The following is a 20,992-nucleotide window of genomic DNA, read 5'->3' as shown; positions in this document are numbered from 1 at the left end:
TCGAGCTCATGACCTCTGACTCCCAAGCCCGTGCTCTTTCCACTGAGCCACGCTGCTTCCCACTGTTGCATTCTTGCTTTTAGATTCTAGTTGAGGGCTCACTCTCTCATCCTGACTCCCAGCAGGACTCTGGAAGTTTAGATTGCTGTCACTCATTGCCTTTCCATGCTCATTTTCCAAAGATCTGAGGGCTCAAGAACAATATATCCCCATTGCACCCCTAGCTAACTTTCCTAAATATTTAAAATATAACCTGAAGTACTCGCCCTGTGATCAGGTACAGTGGATATTGCTGTTCCCTTGAGTGAGAGCCTTCCAGGCTACCAGAGTTCCATATTGGTGTTACCACCTGAATGAGAGGGAGCAGTGGCTGGGAAGGACTATGGGGAAGTCATATGACCAGGCTGGGCCTATACAGCATCGTCTCTGAGACTCTCCCATCTCCAGCGACAGACACTGAAGGGACTGCTCTTCGATAGCTGGAACCTGAAATGTGGGTGGGTAAGGGCTGGTAACGTCAAGATTGAGCAGAGAGGGTGGAACTTGGCCACGGATCAGGAGAGCTCAAAGGGCAGAAAGAGGAGGAGGCAGAGTCAAAGGTCTTTGAAACCTCCCCTGGGGTGAAGAATCCCCAAGAGGAGCTCTCGTTGTCATTGAGAACTAAATTCCCCGCTGACTGAGGATACTAGGACAGTTCCAGTCACCTAGACTACACCTGCTCTAACCTGCCTCATGACTCTTCCCCAACCAACGCGTCCTCCGACTCACACGCGTTCCTCTGGCCGAGCCGGGCAGGGGTGTTAGACAGGGTTGCCGAAGGAGATCTGCAGGTATATGATGAGCAAGAGCACCGTGGCCCAGAACATACACCAAGGGATGGAGCAGAAGTCACAGCTGAAACCCGAGTCGGCTGTCTTGGAAGGATTCGGAGCCCGGGAGAAGGTGTAGGTGGTGGCCTCCTCCTCTAGCATCTTCTCCGTGGGCTTCCAGTGGGTGATGCCCAGGCGGCAGGCCTCGCAGAACTCTCCCCGGTGGCGCTGGTGGTCTTGGCGGCTGGCCACGTGGATGCGGTACTGTCCCCCATTCTCCCCGTAGCACTGCTCCCGGAGGCTGCAGATGAGGTTGTCCACCAGCCCCTCTATGTTCTCCTCCAGCATGCTCGACTCGTCCAGCCGGGAGGTGCCACACTCGTAGCAGAGCTGCTTGAAGACTCTCATGCGCACGGAGCCCGTCCGCTGGGTCCGATCCAGGTACATGTGGAAGAGGATCACCACTTGGGAGGACTGCCAGGTATGCCAGCACCAGGAGCAGTGGAACCTACAGGGAGACAAAGCAGAAGTACTGTGGTGGTGTTTCTCTGGCAACAGCACCAGGCTCCTGAGGCTCCAAATGGATTGGGGAAAGGAAGAGGAGAGCATTTCCACCCTCTCCCTTCCCTCATGCCTCCAGTCCTAGAAGATCTGTTCTCAGATGGAGCCCTACTCATTTCTGCTGCCCGGGGGACCTCATCCAGTTGTTTGTGAGCTCCTTCCCCTGCCTTCCCTCCTCTCCACATCCGGCACCTAATTCACAGAGGAGGCAAAGCCTCTAGAGGATATAGATTAGCCCTTGACCCATAGAAGACACATAACCCCCCCACAGAAGAGAGGTTATCCTATAGCTCATCTGGGATACCGAGCATATGTAGGATATAGATTGTCCTGTAGCCTGTGTAGGTTCATAGCTCCTGAAAGATATAGTTGATCCTGCAGTACATACAGGGTCCATAGCCTCTTTAGGATATAGATTATACTATAGGCCACCTAGATACCCAATATCCTGTAGCCAGTAAACGACACACAAACGCTTAAGGATGAAGATTGTCCTATGGCCCTTATAGGATTTACACCTCTTTTGGGAAAGCAATTATCTTACGGCCCATACAGGATGCACAGCCCCTGTAGAACATAGATTATCCTAAGGCCCACATGGGATACAGAGCTCTTTAGGAGACAAGTGATTCTATACCCCATATAGGATATGCAGCCCTTGTAGAACGTGAATTACCCTATAGCCCATATAGTATATACAGGCCCTTTAGGATAGCAATGATCCAAGAGCCCATATAGGATGCACAGTCACTGTGCATTATCCTAAAGCCCAAAAAGGATACAGAATCCCTGCTTGAATAGATTGCCCTATAGCCCATATTAGATACACAGTCCCTGTGGGCAAGTCACTTAACTTCTCGGTGCCTCAGTTACCTCATCTGTAAAATGGGGATTAAAACTGTGAGCCCCACGTGGGACAACCTGATCACCTGTATCCCCCAGCACTTAGAACAGTGCTTTGCACATAGTAAGCGCTTAACAAATACCACCATTTATTTATTTATAGACTATCCTATAACCCATATTAGATACATTATCTGCATAGGATACTCATATATAGGATATACTGCCCCTGTAGGATATACAATAACCTGTAGCCAAATAAGATATGCAACCTCTTTAGCTTATACATTGCCTCATAGCCCATAAAGGAAGCATAGCACCTTTCAGATAGAGATTACCCTCTAGCCATACAAGACTCACAAGCCCCCAGGATATAGATTACCCCATAGCTCACATAGGATAAAGAGCCTCTTAAGGATATAGATTACTCTGTAGCCCATATAGGATTCACAGGCCCCATGAAATGTACAATATCCTTTAGCCCATATCAGATATGCTGGAAAAGCAGCATAGCCTAGTAGATAGAGCATGGGCCTGGGCATCAGAGGAGCTGGATTTTAATCCCAGCTCCACCACTTGTCTGCTGCATGACCTTGGGCAAGTCACTTCACTTTACTTCTCTGTGACTCACAGCCCTTATATCCCATAGAAGAGATTTAGGGGCTGTGTATGATATAGGATAAGCAGATATAGGATGTGCAAGCCTTTAAATCCCATAGCGGGGGTTTAGGGGCGGTGTACGATATCAGATAAACAGCCCCTATTCAGGAAACACAACCCCGGAATTCCAAAAAGATGTTCTAAAAAGACATAGCGGCTAGACTCCAACCCCTCCCTCACAGCCCCCCCCCCAACCTTCCCTCCTTCAGACCCTCCTCTTCTTAGCAATTCTCCTCTTGCCTTGACCCAGTTGCCACATGGCTCTCATGTCACAGTTGAGAGCCTTGAGCAGAGGAGGACCATGGATGCATCTGACTGAAAGAGAGGCTTGTGTTCTATCTGCTTTGGGGATAATTAGAAAACAGCTTTGAGCCTGTGGAGACAGGACCTTCCTCCTTCACTCAATTTCCCTTTTACTGAGTAGCAGTTAAGAGTATTTAGTGCTCATTATGTGCTAAGTGCTGGGGGAAAAATACATGGTTGAGAATTAGACATGGTGCCTGGCCCACAATCTGTGAAAAAACCAATACCTGTATCCACTGGTCCCTCCAAAGTAATCAACACTGAAAAAGTGTGGTCTTTTCAAGACTATCCTGGCTTGTCTTGGTGACAGCTGGTTTCATAGGTGACATCCACGGGTAAAGAAGTGCTTCTCTTCCTAAGAGCTGGTTCTTTATCATCCTGCCTCCAAACACATTGCCCGTACCGTGGCCCTGGGACAGGCTGTGGGGGAAGGGGAACTGCACACAGTATAGTACTCTGCATATAGTAACCATTCAATAAATGCAATTGATTGATTGATTGACAGTTCTTTCCTTGTATTTGGGACATGCCCCTGCAGCATCTATATATACAGATTCTCTTGCCCTCTCAAGGTCTTAGTACAATCAATTAATCGATCATATTTATTGAATGCTTACTGTGTTCAGAGCACTCGACTAAGTGCTTGGGATAGTACTATACAAAAGAGTAGACATGTTCCCTGCTCCCATTGAGCTTACAATCCAGAGGGGAAGATAGACGTTAATATAAATAAAATGAATAAATTATGGATGTGAACATAAGTGCTGTGAATAAATGGCAAAGCCAAGTGCAAGAGTGATGCAGAAAGGAGAGAAGAGGAAATTAAGGGAGCAGCATGGCGTAGTGAATAAAGCACAGGCCTGAGAATTGGAAGGTCACAGGTTCTCATCCCAGCTTCGCCCCATCTGCTATGCGGCCTTGGGCAAGTCACTTAACTTCTCTGTGCCTCAGTTACCTCATCTGTAAAATGGGGGTTAAGACTGTGAGCGGACAGGGACTCTGTCCAACCTGATTTGCTTGTGTCCACTCCAACGCTTAGTACAGTGCCTGGCACACAGTAAGCACTTAACAATTACCATAATTTTTTTTTGTTTTATTCAGGGAAGGTTTTATTTTTTTAGTGGTATTTGTTCTTACTACATACCAGACACTGTACAAAGCCCTGGAGGAGATGTGCTTTTAATAGGGTTTTAAAGGTGAGGAAAGTGATCTCCTGTTGGTTATGGAGAGGGAGGGCATACCAGTCCAGAGGTAGGATGTGGGTGAGAAGTCAATCGTGAAACAGATGCAATCGAAGTACAGTGAGTAGGTCGGCAAATAGAGGAGCAAAGTGGGTGGTGTTGGGTTAAGTAGGAAATCAAAGGAGGTACAGAAGGTAATATAATACAATACAGTGACAGAATAGAGATGTATTTTGATCGCCCTTTCCCCACATTCCTTCACCCTTCACCCATTAGCCCTGAAGGTAAGAATAATGTCTCAATATGACTCAGTCGTTTTGATTGAGCAGTTACAGTGTGCAGGGCACTGTACTAAATGCTTGGGAGAGTACACTATAATAGAGTTAGAATCTCCTTTTTTCTGTCTAGCACAACCACAGAGCTTCAAGGGCAGACTTGGGCTGGTGGTCCAGGACTTAAACAGATCATCTGGAAATTAGAAACACAAGCTGCTTGCCACCCACTCAGTCCTTCCAGGTCTTTGTTAATCCTATCTGGTGTCATTTTCCACATCTATCCCTTCAGGGATGTCTGCGGGTCTTGTTTCCATCTTTCTTTTTTCCTCAGTCCCTTCTAGGGCAATCCGCCCCCTTTGCTCGGGTCAAACATCTCAACCACTCAGGTGTCATATCATGACCTCTCCATCTCCCCTCCCCGTTATCCTGGAAAAGCGGGCTAACAATGGGTCTGTGTTACCTGGAATGCAGCTCCTCACAGGCCCCACTGAAGCGGCTCACCTCTGCTGGCTGGGAGCCGGTGCAGGGGGGGGACGGGAGACTAGGGTCTTCAACCTTCTTGGCCCTCCCTCCGACACCTCCCATCCTGCATAGACTCACCTGCCAGAGGCGTGCTGCTCCAGGTACTGCTTCCATCCGGGGGCCAATACGTTATGCTGGAGGTTGGGATCGATGATCAGGTCCCAGCTGTCTGCCGGTTTTGCCTCCTCCATCTTCTCGTAGAAGACTTTCTTCCACTCTCCCGTTGTCAGGCTTTTGCACATGTTCTCTTCGGACGAGCTGGGGCTCTCCGCTGTACCAAAAGATAGGGTGGGCAGAGAGGGAAGGCTAATGGCCGGGCAGCGGAGTTTCCACAACCTAAACTTCCTCATTGACAGCACCTGAAAGGAAGGAGCCCCTGGCTCCCGAAATGAGCTTTCCTTTGTCCTCACAGGTAAATGTAGTCATGACAACTAGGCAGGACGCCAAGAACCCGGGAGCTCGGGAAGAAGTGAAACCAAAAGGGAGTTTAGTGCCCTGAGGTAAACTGCTCACAGAGTCCCTCCCCAAGTCACCTGAGTGGTAGGGAGACCCTGGAGTGGGGTGGGAGAAAAGATGGGGAGGTCACTGTGGGGATCCACCTCAGGCCATTTCCAGATTATCTTGTAAGATCCCAAGGAGGGCAAGAATTCCTCTCTGCTCAAAGACCCTTATGGGAAAGAATCAGAATCTCTGAGAGCTATGGTGATGGGTATGTTAGAGAGCATTAAGAAGAAATTAAAGAAAACCAACATTCCAATTGAAAATAGCTCTTCCAGTTGTTTCTTGGATGAAATCACTGGTCCAAATGCTTGGGGTTGGGCACTGTTCCTAGCAAGCCTGTTAAAAATAATTTTTAGTTTATTTTACTCTATTTTGCAATAGTTTGTACTTTCGATGTTTTAGTAAAGGCAGTGTCAGGTTGTAATAAAGCTTTCTGTGATGAAGAATCAGGTGCTGGATTTTTTTTTTAATCTCCTTTAAAGACGAGCTCCTGTACAGTACCCCCAAATGTTGCTCTGAACTCTTCCATAACCTGTATACAGCTGTTCCTAGTTTTACGCATGGTAATCCGTCACCCATAATCACCTAACCTTGGCTCTGCAGGGCACCCATTGATCTATTAATAATCATTTGCCCAAATGAATGAAATCTGTTTTATGACATAAGTTCCTAGTGAGTTGATAGTATCTCAATTTTTTAACTTAGTTTCTATAGCACCCACATGCATATGAATGCAGTAATTTGATAATGATGAAATAAACAATTGTGAACTTCAGAGAGCAAAATTTAATCAAGAATAACTATGAAGTATTCGTAGCTTCCCAGTTCTGCTCTTAAATCTCTGCGTCATTGTGAGGAAGTGGTTTAAGCTCTTCTTGCCGCATTTTTCTCACCTGTTAGTGGATCAACAATAGTTATGGGCAGGGTTGGATTAGGCCCCTGGTGGGCTCCAGAGCTGATCTGTCTTGTGGGCCTCCCTCGCCCCATGTCCATGACCCCTGTGCATCATGTGGCATTGCCGCTCAGCCACAGGAATGGGAGAGGAGTGAGAAAGAGGGGGAGCGTGAGAGAGAGGGCGCAAGAGCTGGAGGGAGGACATCCTGGCTCCTATGGCAGCAGCCCCATCCCCTGCCCCCTGAGGTGGTTCCCACCTGCTCCAACTCTGCAGCAGTTGGTCGGAGCGGGCTGGACACTCTTCCTGGTTTGGCTGGGAGGATGGGGAGTGGCGGTGGCCATGGTGGGAGGGCCCTGGGCCCAAACGCTTGGCCCCCATTGACGTTCCCTGCTCCACTTCTTGAGAATGTGTCAGTGTTTTCCTCCCCCAGCCAATCTCTTACCAATTAATCAATGTTATTTTTGGAGATGCTTATTATTTGTGGGGTGTTTACTGTGTGCAGAATACACAGTATACAGTCTCTTCTCCCCAAAGTAATTGAATCCTACACTACCCCACATTTTGCTGTTTGGAAAATTTCTTAAGAAATCAAAGACAACTGCTACTCTTGCACAGTTTCAGAGGAAACAGAGAGACGCTTCATATGAAATCCAGTCCTACCCTACACCCTCTGAGGTTGTGGGTGTGTGGCAGCCATTTTAGTAAATCCTGCTGTGGACTTCTAAGACTGTCCTAAGCAGCATAACCTAGTGGAAAGAACACAGGTTCAGGTGCCAGAGGATCTTGGTTCTAATCTCAGCTCTGCCACTTGTCTGCTGTGTGACCCTGGACAAGTCACTTCACTTCTCTGTGACTGTTACCTCATCTGTAAAATGGGGTTGAAAACCATGAACCCCACATGGAGCAGCACTTAGTTAAATGCCTGGCACATAGTAAACATTTAACAAATACCATTAACAAAATACAGTGGCAGCTATCTTGGTATGTTCAGGAGTCCCACAGCTACGCTTAAAACAGCAGTGGCATAAGACAGACACTGCTCGGCAGCAGCTGGTTAGCTCCCTAAACTTGAGACCCAGAGCTGAAGTCTCTAAGCCCCTTGCATTTTCTAGGGTTTCACGAGTAAAAGATTAATTTTTCAGTTTGTCCCAACCAATACTAGTTCAACAGAATGGTTTCCACAGGCTGTGTCCAATCAATCAATTGTACTTACAGAGACCTTACTGTCTGCAGAGCATTGTACTAAGCGCTTGGGAGAGTACAATACAAGGAAGTAGGTAGACGAGTTCTCTGCCGACAACCAGCGTACACACCAGTGTCCAGTTTGCTCGGCCTGCCCCTTTGAAAGATCCTGTTGCATTTGCAGACATTTCCATGTGGAAAAGCATGTTTTCCTTTTTTAGTTTTTGTTTGGGATTTATCAATCAATGGTACTTATTAAACACTATGTTGTATGCCCATCCCTGTGACCTTGGACAAGTCACTTCACTGGGCTTCATTTACCTCATCTGTAAAATGGGGATTAGGACTATGAGCCTCTGTGGGACAGGGACTGTCCAACCTGATTTACTTATATCTACCCCAGAGCTTAGAATAGTGCTTGGCACATAGTAAGCACTTAATCAGTAGCACTAGTATTATTATTATTGTGTTCAGAGCACTGTATTAAGCACTTGGGAGAGTACAATAAAGCAGGATGATCTTACAGTCTAGAGACCTAAATGTTTTAGAGCCTGGAGTTGAATGGATCTGTTATTTGACATTAATCAGCTGGCTCTTATTAACCCCATTTAAGACCACAGTAGCATCAACACCAAAGACAAAATTTAAAATTACAAGACCCCAGATGTGTTTAATCTTCCAACCATCACGAGGGCCAGGGACCACAGACCCCCAACTCCCCTCCCACCCTGGTCACATTAGTGGTTCCAACGTGCTTAACGGACCAATGAAATCTCCCTGCATCTCTCCCAGTGTCTCCACTTGAGCTTGGGTAGAGAGGGGAGGTTAAAGAAAAGGTTAGCCATGGAAATTCTGATGTTCAAACCTCACCCTGTTCTGGGCTGGGTAAGGAGGGGGCTGTTTCCCAGTCAATCAATAATATTTATCAAGCTTTAGGTGTATGCAGAGCACTGCTTAGTGCTTAGGAGAGTAAGTTGGGAAGCAAATAGTCTAATGGAAAGAGCACAGGGCTAGGAATCAGAGTACCTGGGTTCTAATCCTGCCTCCACCACTTGCCTGGTCTATGACCTTGGGCAAGTGACTTAACTTTTCGATGCCTCAGTTTCCTTATCTGTAAAATGGAAATTAAATCCCTCTCTCTTCAATTTAGACTGTGAACTCATTGTAGGCAGGGAACATATGTTATATTGCTATATTGTTCTCTCCTAAGCACTTAGCACAGTGCTCTGCACACAGTAAATGAATACTAAATACTATTGACTGACTGAGGGCCTATGTGGGACAGGTACTGTGCCCAACCAGATTATCTTGTATCTACCCTAGCACTTAAAATAGTCTTAACACAAAGTCAGTGCTTAACAAACACCGTAATTATTACGACAGTTGGTAGACACATTTCCTGCCCATAACGAGCTTATGGTCTAAAGGAGAAGGCAAGTGCTACCCCTAGTCTAAGAGTTTGAAATGGTTAAACCACCATCAGCTAAGCAATTAGGATGGGGTATAGTTTGCCTTATCCAGACTTATCCGGTGTCAGTTGACAGGGAAAGCCTAGGCCATTCACAACAATGATCAAGGCTTTGGTTATTGCTTACGTCAAACGACCATCTAGGAGGCTTTGATGGCCTGGAATCCTGCCTGGGCCTTTAGTCACAGAGTGTAGTTAAATCCTTTAGAAGGGGTCAGTCACCCCAATGAAGAGAAAAGAGAAAGAAAGAAAAAAAGACAGAGGGTGGGAATTATTTTTCTTAACAGATGATGAAATTCCCACAGGCTTTGGCAGGTCTAATTTAGATCGTGAGCCCCCAGCCAGGGACCAGGCTAATTGGGCTCTCTCTATGGTACAGTCAGTGTTCAATAAAAATGTTGTTCATTACTGTTATTAAGGGCATCGTGATAATATTATGAAAACAACAACCCCAAATTTGCCCCACAGGCTCCTAGTGGAATATTTTGGCAAAACCCTAACTTCCAGAAAGACACCCCATCCTCTGTGAAAGAGAAATCCACTTACAGAATAAAACTTGTTCCATCTCAAGGGTTCTATCTCACTTAACTTCTCTGTGTCTCAGTTACCTCATCTGTAAAATGGGGATTAAGAGTGTGAGCCCCGCTTGGGACAACCTGATTACCTTATATCTACCCCAGCGCTTAGAACAGTGTTTGGAACATAGTAAGCACTTAAATACCATCATCATCAAATGAAAATGCTTATAGCTCCCTCCACAACAACTGGAGATTTGGAAAGCTGGGGAAGATAGTGGGAGAGGAGCAAATATTCTGAAGCCATATGATGATATGGGCAGATCTTAGAACAGTGATTAGGGCTTAGAACAGTGCTCAGTGCTTAGAACAGTGTTTGGTACATACTAAGCACTTAAATACCATCATCATCATCATCCCCTCTAAACTGCCAAGAGAACAACTTAAAGCAGGAGTCAGCAGGCTGTGTTGAGAGGAGCCTGGGATCCCATTGCTTTGGATACCCTGTATCCACTCCTGGCTATTCTAAGACTTGTTGGGAGGAGTGGGTAAGTGGGAGGGGAGAGAAAATAAAAGTATTGAGCTCCATCTCTCTGCTGTCCTTCTGAAACCCCTCAGAGAAGCTTCAGGGAAGAATATCCTGGGGAGGACCTGAGGTTCTGGGAGCTACCAGAGCCCCCGGAACAAGGTGAGCACTGTTAATCCAGGCTCTGGAGTCCAACACACCTGGGCCAGAAACAAAAATATTGGGCAGGGTAGCTGGCCCCTTGGAAAACTGGACTGGAAATACAGAATGACAGCTGGCCCTTTGGTAAACTGGACTGGAAAAACAGAGTGACATTGGTAAGGAAATAGAGGCATAATGTTGTGCAATAGAGACAAGTTAAGGGACTTCTCTTAGGCAAGAAGAATTAAAGGTTTAAATATAATATGGAGTAAGACCAGCTTTGACATGGTGCAAACCTGGTTTTGGGGGTAGCAAATTATATAGTAATGCTCTTCAAAGGAATTAAAGAACAATGTCAGGGATTCGTGCTTCTCTGTTTCCCCTGACAGTGGATCAAGCAGAAGCAGGCTGACGATGGTTTTTGGTTAGACATCAGGAAGAACTCCCTGATCACAAGGATCTGTGAAGCACAATGCACAGTCTCAAGGGGACTGTGGCATCTGCTTCTCTGGGGAATTTTGTGCAACAGGGATGGCACAAGTTTGGTCCGACTAGAGGGTTGCTAAGGTCTCTGTCAGTGCTGGGATTCTAAGCAACAACCTCACCAGAGTTGGGGAAGTCTGAGCAAATGATCCCAAATTGTATATCTAGATTCCATCCCTAGAAGCAAGGGTAACTGGGGCCGCTGCTGCCCATAGGAATATTGAAGACATCTGGGTGCCTAAGTATGATTTTTGGCACATAGAAAGCACTAATAAATACCATAATTATTAAAAGTGTCTGAACTGTAAGCTCGTAAGCAGAGAATGAAAGGACCTACTGGCTCTGTTGTATAGTACGCTTCCAAGCACTTAATAAAGTGCTCTGTATAGAGTAAGAGCTCTATAAATACACTGATTAAATCCCAGCTCTGTCATGTACCTGCTGTGTGACCTCTGGCAAGTAATTTACATTTCTGCACTCCAGTAACCCATCTACAAAATAGGGCTTCAATACCTCTTCTCTCTCCTACTTAGATTGTGAGCCCCATTTGGGGCCAAATTATCATTTATCTACCCCTGTGCTTAGAACAGTGCTTGGCACATAGTAAGCACTTAAGAAATATCACAAGTATTATTATTATTCCAGGAAGGTGCTCCACCTTGGCCTTTGCAGATAAGGCATGCTCTACCACAGAGACTCTGTTGCAACTGCAGCTTAGTGGAAAGAGCACAGGCTTGGGAGTCAGAGGTCATGGGTTCTAATCCTGGCTCTGCCACTTGTCAGCTGTATGACTTTGGGCAAGTCACTTAACTTCTCTGTGCCTCAGTTACCTCATCTGTAAAATGGGGATTAAGAGTGTGAGCCCCACTTGGGACAACCTGATTACCTTATATCTAACCCAGCACTTAGAACAGTGTTTGGAACATACTAAGCACTTAACAAATACCATCATCAACAACTTAAAATGCTTATAGCTCCCTCCACAACAACAACTGGAGGTTTGGGGAGCTGGGGAAGATAGTGGGAGAGGAGCAAATATTCTGAAGCCATAAATGAGCACGAAAAGCTCTAAGGAAGTTCTTGTTTAGTGGCTAGAGAACCCCCTCTCTGACCACACACCCAGTTGAGCGAGTCCGAGCCCCATGGACTCTTTCAGAGACCTGCATGCAAGGAAAACCACAGTGGTTTTAAACTGGACAGGTCCAAGTTAAATGAAAACAGTGACCAAAACAAAGGTTTTATTGAAATCTGCTGAGAAGACCATGCATACCACCAACAAAACACCACTGTAGTGACTGGACTCAAATGAGGCTTGGCCAAAATACAATGTTCAGACCCAAGTCCATCTGAAAAGATGTGCCTTGTTTCTACACCCTGCAGACTCAAGCTTCTGGGAGTACTCATCTGAGAAATGATGGTTTGAGCATCATTCTCTGTGAGGACTCATGGGGAAAGAAGCCACCTTCCAATCAACAGGGCAGATGCATCCCAGTTGAAATCCAGCTGTACAGTAAACCCAGAAGTCAGGGAAAACAATGAGTCCCTGGACTGTTCCTGCTTTGATGTTTACCTGCCTCTGACTTCTGTCTCAGCCAATGTTCCTGAGGGGTTTTGAAGATTAGAGACTCCAAATAACATAACCTAAAGTTGTATTTTTAGAGTGACTAAACCATTCTACACTTTTCAGACAGGTTTTCCTTCTGTTCTGAGCCTTCATACAGGAGTCCTGGGCTCTAATCCTGACTTCACCACTTACCTGCTAGGGGAATATCAGGCAAGTCACTTAACTTTTCTGCATCTCAGTTTCCTCATCTATAAAATGGGGATGAAATTCCTGGTTCTCTGTCCCTTTAGACTGTAAGCTCCATGAGGGATGGGGCTGAGACTGATCTGATTGTATCATACCTACCCCAGTGTATGGCACAGGGTAAGTGCTTAACAAATACAACACTTCTGTCAGTATTTCCTTCTGCATTCAATCTGCCTTCAACTTCCTTTTGGAGATCTTAGACCAACCCCTCTATTTCTTCAGTTAAGAAGGCAAGGTTCTCTTGACCAACCTTTCACATTTTGCATTTCTCTACAGGGACCGAATGTTGTGTGTATTCAGCATTACTGCAGCTGCTGATCCTTGTCTTGGGGACAGACCCACTGAGGGGAATCATCCTTGGAAATATTCTGCTGTTGTCTTTCCTAAGAACTGCACCTCTCACTTTGCGTAGGAATTACAGTACACTTAGTTCTCTCATTACACAGGAGTTATGTTCCTGATGAAACCCACCTTAAAAAAAAAAAAACTTGTGATCTAGCACTCACACCTTGACCTGCAACACTCCCCTCTCCACACACACACACACACACACACACACAAAACATGACACTCACCTCATTCTATTCAAATAGACACACATTGTTGGAAAACATTCCCTAATTCCCCAAGAGAGTTCTTCCCAAAATACTAGCAAAAATACATGTAATGGAAAACTGAGTGCATTCGCAGGTCAGGAAGGAACTATGATTCCACTTTCCAAATAAACTGGCTTTTCAAAGGAGAGTAAAACTGTGCTCCAAACTACAGCTCCTTCCCATCTCTGCCCCCATCAGCACTGTCTTCCTTGAAGGATGGTTAAGGTCTCCAAAGCAGCTCTCTGGACCAAGGGATCAGAATCCGCCTGTAGTTCTCGAAGACCTGAGAGCAAAAACACAAAATAAATTCCCACTGTGACTCAGAAGGCTTGGGGGATCAGCAAGGAGACCCAAGAATCATAGAATTGTTGAGATGCTGAACCAGAGACACCAGGAAAGCTAGCTGGTTCCAGCCCTATGAAATTAAACTTCTCCTGGGAAAACTTCCAGCAGAGCTCTCTGTGCATTCTGAAAAACAACAATGGGGGCCACAGACATTCAGCTGCTTTTGCCTCCAAGAAAGAAGGCATCGGAGGACAGTTTTGCTATCCCTTTGCAGCTTAGGTCTGCCCATGGAAGGTCAGGAATTCTGTAGGAAAGACAGGTGAGGCACAAGGGACTGACTGTGAGATTCACATCTCCTCTGGACCAGGAGGAGGCATTGAGCTGGGTCTAGAGTTCCAAGCGGGATATCCCTCCTCCACCCCAACCATCTCCACCACCCATCCTCCACCATCCCAGCCTCCCTCAAGGTCCAGCCTCTGAGGTCACTAGATTTGAATGAGTCCAAGGTTCCAAGGAGTGGAGTGGTGGCAGGGAGGGAAGAGGAGCAGGAGAGAAGGGAGGGAAGGGCAGAGAGGACAGAGAGGGCAGCCCAGCTGCAAGGGGGAGGAAGCGAGTCAATCATATTTGATGAGCACTTATGTGCAGAGCACAGTATTAAGCATTTGGGAGGGCACAATACAACAGTCACTACCCCTTCCCATAACAAGCTTACAGTCTAGAAGGGAGAGAGAGGAACTGAGAAAAGAGCAAGAGATGGGGAGGCCCAGTTACAGAAACAGAAAGGGAAGATAGAGGGAGAGAGCACTCAGGACCCTCTTTCTGACTCACTTTCCATCCCAACTCTGCAGGATCTCTCCCAACAATGAGGACCACTCTGACCAGCAGCTCTTCCTCTTCTCTCCTCTTTGTTTTCCTCTTCCTCCTCCTCTCCCCTTTCCCCTGCGACCAAGTGCTCACCTAATCTCCTCACCTCAGCCTGACCCCAGCTCTTCTCACTGTTGCCACTGATCTTTCACCCCTACTCATGGTGGCTGCTTCCCCAAGAGATGAGACCAACACCACCAGCTTGCCTAAAGCAACGAGAGCCCTCACCTCAACTTCCAGAACAGAGGCTGGCTCAGGCTGTGGGCTCAGCCACAACCTAAATGAGGCATTTTTATGATCGGGAGTAGGGTAAATTTTTAGCATGTCAGACAGGAATCAAGGTCCCTACATCTATTCCCTTTAGCTCTGTCCCTTCAGGAATGGGTCGTTATTAGTAGGCAGGGTCTGTTACTCACAGGATTGCAGGTGTTCCAAATCCAATTGCCTCAGGTTTGGAATGGCCAACTGCTCCAGAACAAGCCCTAGAGGGATACAAGGCTGAAGAGATGTGTTCCCCAGAATTTCCCCATAATCTCATGTTTTTTATATGACCCCTGCACCAGAAGAAAATTCCCCAAAAGGTCCTCCCTGACTTAGGAGGGGTGACCACAATAGGCCTTTGTTAAAGATTTCCAATCCAGATGGTTACTCCATTCTAGAGCCAACATTAAAGGGACTACAATTTGTCCTTCTGCCCAGCTGGAAGCCAGGAATGGCTGGGCAAATAGAGCTCCGAAGCATTCCTTCACAAATTCCCTCATGTAGCCAATGGTGGGAACCTGTGGGGCTTGGCCTGGTCAAAGACATATCAAACCAAAGGATCCTGGGATATCAAAGCTAAGCCAGACTCTCCCCAGAAGAACAGAGTTACTGTTCCACGTGCCCAGGGAACTCTGAACAATCAGTATACTTACTGTGTGCACAGCACTGTACTAAACACTTGAGAGAGTGACAACAGACAAAGCAAGACTCTAATCCCACAGGGGAAGGAAAGGGGAACTTCATAGCTGACCAATCTTTCTGGGATCCTCAAGCCCAAGGTCTGCACCTTCAGACATGGAAGGGGCCTACAGATTTTGGGAGAAGAGTCCCCGAGACCTTTGTGGAGTGGCTGGGGACACTTCTGCCCCAGATAATCTCCCTGAATTCCAGTGAACCTCTTTTACTCCCAAGCAGAAATGAAGGAACCAAAGCAAGGAAGAGTGGGGAAATGGAAAATACCAGATGTGGTACCCACCTGTAAAGATGGATGCAGCCACTTTAATTTTGACCCATTCACTGTCGAAGTAATTGATGGCTTCAGTACAAAAGGAGTTCAGGAGGGCAGGATCTTTCCGGGCCTGGAAGAAACCAATGAGACAAATACATGTCCACTTCAGAGTAGAAGGCAGAACCTGGAAAATATTCCAAAACTATCATTTCCTGTAAAGCCTGGAATTGTAGCAAGTATTTCATGATGTGCTTATTAGTTAGTAGTATTAGTTTCTAAATTAATTTCTAGTCCCAGCTCTGACACTAGTCTGCTGTGTGACCCTGGGCCAGTCACTTCATTTCTCTGTGCCTCAGTTCCCTCATCTGTAAAATGGGGACTAAGACTGTGAGCTCCATGTGGGACATGGACTGTGTCCAACCTGAGTAACTGGTACCTACCCCAGAACTTACTACAGTGCCTGGAACACAGTAAGTGCTTAACAAATACAGTTACAAAAAGTAGTATTGATCTGCCTTTATTAGTGAGTGCTGTCTTTTCCTTATGTCTTTTCTTCGAGCACCGAGTGGGAAAGCCATTGGCCTAGCATCACAGAGCAACTCAGTAGTACAGCAGAGTAAAAAGTCCCTCATCACTTTCCAATCTGCCTCTGCAAAGATGCTTAGAGATACAGTCGTGTAACCGAAAGGTGGGGAAAAGCATAAGGCAAACTTGTGACAGCGACCAAGCTTTTAGTTGCAAAATCCCCTTCAGTACTCCACATGAGCCCCCTTCCCGCTCCACCTCTCTGGAAAATTCTCTGCGATAACCATTTCCTCAGGTCTACTTCTTCGGCACCCTCCCCGTGCGCCTAGTACAGTGGCCCGCGCAGAGCAGGCGCCCAATATACCGATACTGATACTCTAGAGTTTGCTCACCAGGTAACCACACATTTCTCTCTGGAAGAGCTTCAGGTCAGTGCCGTGGGTGACGTGCTGCTCTAATGTGGCCTGGAGTTTCCTCCACCCCCAGAAAGGCACGCACAGACAAAAGCTGGCTTCACACGCCTGAAAAACATAATTGGGTCATTTCACTTTTCATGGCCGCATTGACAGCCGGGAGGAATCTTGACAGTAATTGTGGTATCTGTTAGGCACTGACTATGTGCCCTGCACTGTACTAAGTGCATCTCTTAACGGTTTCTCCCATTCCCTTCTGCGTTATCCTGACTTTCTCCCTTCACTCTTCCCCCCCTCCCAGCCCCACAGCACTTATGTACATATCTGTAATTTTATTTATTCATTCATTCATTCAATAGTATTTATTGAGCGCTTACTATGTGCAGAGCACTGTACTAAGCGCTTGGAATGAACAAATTGGCAACAGATAGAGACAATCCCTGCCTATTGATGGGCTTACAGTCTAATTGGGAGAGACAGACAAAAACAATATAGATATTAACGTCTGTATTCATTCAATCATATTTGCTGAGCACTTACTGTCCCACTCTAAACTGTAAACTCATTGTGAGTAAGCTGTTATATTGTACTGTCCCAAATGCTTAGTGCAGTGGGCTGCACACAGTTAGCGCTCAATAAATATGATTGACTCACTGACAAATCTACGCAGCTAGTGTCAGGATCTTAGACTGGAAATGAGGGGAGGGGAGTGGAGGGGATGGGAGGGAGGGTAAATGAGGCTAAGGAAAGTAGACATCTTGCCCAGGAGACCCCTCTGCAGGAAAGACTCCTCAGGAGGAGAGTAAGGTCAAGGGCTGGTCTCCTCCAGGCCTGGGATCTCTCCAAAATGGCCCAGGACAGGAGCAGGGGAGTACCAACGAGTCAGGTAGAAGCACCTCAACAGGCAGAGCCTTGCTAGACACCAGAATGCACCCCTGCCAAAGAAGCGCTGCAGAGCTGAGGTGAAGCAGGCAACCCTGGCCAAGGGTGAGGGTCAGTCAATTCTAGCTACTACCTTCTTCCCTGCTATCACAGGTGAGGGCCAGGGCTGCATTGAGGTACATGTTTGGGAGGGACAGAGTGAAGAGAGGGGCACAAGACTAACACCATGCAGAAAAAAGGCCTGGCCTCAAGGAGCAATACTGCTAGCATTCTAATACCACCATGAGTCCAATCATGGTCACAAAGAGGAATGACGAGAAATTGGGTTTGGGGATAAACCACCAGTGCGGTTCTGGAGACTTGGGGGAAACCTGCAAAAATCAAATGGGAAAGCAGAATCATTTGTAAATAGTACTTTAGTTGCTAGACGTAGAGGGAACTGGAAGGGCCTACCTTACCTTAGCAACTTCAGGACTGGGGTCCTGCAAGTGCAGCAAGAGTGGGACCCAGCTCTTCTGCATCTCAGTTGCAAAAGCATCTCTCTTCTTTCTCCTCGCCAAAACTGCCAGTTTTCCAAAGAGAATAAAGGCTTGCAGACGCAGTGTATCATTCTCCTGTTGACAAACAAGATGCGACTCAGAATTCTTCCCTCGTCTCACTTCTTCGGAAGGATATGATAAGCTAGAGCAAACTAGATGTCATAGCTTTCATCATCAACTGTTTTTATTCTCCCAAGCACTTAGCACAGTGCTGTTCACATGGTAAGTGCTCAGTAAATACCACTGATTGATTGATTTACTAACTGCTTACTCTATGCAGAGCTCAAAACTAAGAACTTGTAAATCCCTCAGGACAAGGATCATGTCTACCAATTCTACTGAATTGTACCTTCCCAAGTACCTACTAAAATGCTCAATGAGTACCACTGCTTGATCTGGATTCACCTCAAAAGCTACATAGGTTTCCTTCTCCCAAACAGACTTCTTCCTGAGGTTATAGCAACCACAGCAAGGATGACTGAGTTCCAGCAAACCTACGTAATTCCCACTGGCACATTCTTTGTTCACCCTCATCAATGATATTTATTCAGCATTTACTAATTGCAGAGCATTGTCCTCAGCACTTGGGAGAGTACAGTACAACAAAGCTGGCACACACCTTCCCTGCTTACAACGAGCTTGCAGGGCGAGACAGACATTGATATGAATAATTCATAAAATATAGTTTAAAGATATGTACATAAATGCTGTGGGGTTGAGGTTAGGGCAAATATTCACAGCATTTCATACAGTGCTCTGTGCACGGTAAGCTCTTAGTAAATATTATTACTACTATAATTACAGCTGCTGTTGCTGTTGGGAACACACAACAGAAGAAAAAGAAACAAGTGTCTCTTCCCTCAAGGAACTTAAAGTGCCATCAAGGAGTTTACAATCTATGCAGGGAGTGGATGAGTGGATTAAAATTGCCTAATATAAAATGGGTCGAAGAAGAAGAGCAGAGTTATAAATGATACAAAATAAAGGAATGAAATTAGGTAAACAGATGACATCCAATGCTAAGGTGGCTAACACTCACTCCCCTCCTTGGTTTCAGATCTCCGGTCATTCTAAACACCTGGTGAACAGCTCTTACTCTCTAGGGCTGGGTTGAAGAAGAGGACATAGCTTATCCCTTCTCTATAAAAGTGGATGCTGATCACTTCCAAAAGTGGGATCAGTAGATGGATAGACTATCAAACTGCCAGGGAAAGATCTTGGTAAAAGAGAAACCCTATCTGCTGCTTTTGACACTGGATTAACCCCCTCCTCCTTGAAGCACTGTCTGCCCTTGGTTATGCTGACACAATACCAACCTGATTCTCCTCCTTCTCAGTTTCATTTTCTGGCTCCTCTTCTGCGTTCTCATCCCTGAACTGCTGGTGTCCCGCAAGCCTCTGTTCTGAATCCCCTAATCTTCTTTCTCTACACCCACTCTCTTTGGAGCTCAAAAGCTTCACATGGCTACCACTTCCATGTGGATGCCTCACAAACCTATCTCTGTAGCCCTGACCTCTCATCTGACTTGCGCTCCTGCACCTTCCTTTTGCCTTCAGGACAGCTCCACTTAGATGTCCACCTGGGCCCTGAAATTCAGTATGTCTAAATCAGAACCACTGATTTTGCCCCCTAAACTCTCTCCTCTTCCTACCTTGCCCATCTCAGTCGATAGCACTACCATCTTCTCTGTCTCAGAAGCCCCACAGTCTCTGTCATCCTCAACTCCTCGCTGTCATTCTGCTCTCACACAGTCTACTGCCAAATCCTGTCAGTTCTTCCATGATCCACTGCTTCCTCTCTACCCAAATATCTACTACCTTGGTACAAGCTCTGGTGGTAGCATGACCTGATTATTGTAACATCTTTCTTGCTGGTCTCCCTGCCTAGCTATCCTATAATCTGTTATGCAGATCTCAGCCCATATCTCACCACTCCTCAAAACCCTGACTGGCTTCCTGTATCCCTCCACATCAAACAAAATCTAAAGGCTCAAAGCTCTCCATCAACTCACCCTACCTTATCTTTCTGCTCTTTTCCTCCTGTTATTCCACAACCATCTCTCTTCACTCCTCCCACACTAGTCTTCTAACCGTATTTCTTTCTCAACTCACCAACCCACTACTTATGCTGTTCCTCTCGCTTGGAACGCCTTCCGTCCCCATACCCAACAGATCTCAGCTCTCCTCACAGCCCTCTTGAAATCCCACCTCCTCCAATCAGCCTTCCCTGATTAATCCCCAACATCCCAAGTCTCCTAACCCATCAGCCTCTCATACACTTATGAACTTATTTATCTTCCTTCTCAGTACTTTAGTGTAAATGTTTATTCATTTGTACATACATTTTTCTTGACTATTCTATTTATAAATATTTTTATGTCTGTCTCTTGCATTTGAATATCATCTCCATGGGCGAAGATCGTGTCACTTCTTTGTTTTATACTTCTCAACCATTTAGTGCTGTGTCTGGAACCAGGTGGGCACCCAATAAGCTCTTCCACTTCTACTACTAGTGGGCACGCTGCAGAGGAGGTGGGAGGGAAATGAGAGAGTTTCCTTGCAAGGTCCCCAATTTATGGTCGTGTATACACCCATTGTTGGGTAGGGATTGTCTCTATCTGTGGTCAAATTGTACTTTCCAAGCGCTTAGTTCAGGGCTCCACACACAGTAGGCGCTCAATAAATACGATTGAATGGATGAATGAATGGTCAGGGGGGATATTGATCTGGAAGACTGATGAAGGTGAAGATGATGGGAGCTGCCCTTTGAGAACAACTGCAAGACCCAGGACCTCAGCAGGCAAGATGGCAGTAAAGGATTTGGAAGGGTATCAGGAGGGAGTCAGCTTGGCTCCCATTTTTTCTCTGATTAGCACCAGCACAGGACAGATTCCTCTGAACCAGGAAGGTCACAGAAATGCACAGGATGGATAGGAGGAAAACCTTAGATTTTCTTAGAAATTATACACGTTATCGCCTCCGTCCCCACCCCTAGAAATAGTTA

The 20,992-nt window shown here is 46.2% G+C and overlaps 2 protein-coding genes across 2 annotated transcripts in view; both read right to left on the bottom strand.

The window, feature by feature from the left end:
* Positions 1-675: 675 nt before the first annotated feature.
* LOC100082276 (receptor-transporting protein 1-like) lies at positions 676-5,504 on the bottom strand. Its single transcript, XM_001512908.2, has 2 exons — positions 5,233-5,504; positions 676-1,317 (listed from the first exon to the last, which is right to left on the bottom strand). The coding sequence occupies exons 1-2, from the start codon at positions 5,502-5,504 to the stop codon at positions 801-803; spliced, it is 789 nt and encodes a 262-aa protein (XP_001512958.1). The 3' UTR covers positions 676-800.
* Positions 5,505-13,254: 7,750 nt separating this feature from the next.
* MROH2A (maestro heat like repeat family member 2A) overlaps positions 13,255-20,992 on the bottom strand; it is a 55,562-nt gene continuing 47,824 nt past the window's right edge. The window contains exons 39-43 of the mRNA XM_007669072.3: positions 17,909-18,064; positions 16,548-16,676; positions 15,658-15,760; positions 14,837-14,902; positions 13,255-13,554 (exon numbers count right to left, since the gene is read on the bottom strand). Coding sequence (XP_007667262.1) covers positions 13,466-13,554; positions 14,837-14,902; positions 15,658-15,760; positions 16,548-16,676; positions 17,909-18,064 — 543 coding nt within the window. The 3' untranslated portion in view covers positions 13,255-13,465. The remainder of the gene's footprint in view (positions 13,555-14,836; positions 14,903-15,657; positions 15,761-16,547; positions 16,677-17,908; positions 18,065-20,992) is intronic.

Source organism: Ornithorhynchus anatinus, chromosome 7 (genome assembly GCF_004115215.2).
Source record: "Ornithorhynchus anatinus isolate Pmale09 chromosome 7, mOrnAna1.pri.v4, whole genome shotgun sequence".
NCBI lineage: Eukaryota > Metazoa > Chordata > Mammalia > Monotremata > Ornithorhynchidae > Ornithorhynchus > Ornithorhynchus anatinus.
Note: the sequence above shows the minus strand (reverse complement) of the source record. Positions and strands in the feature narration are given on the sequence as shown.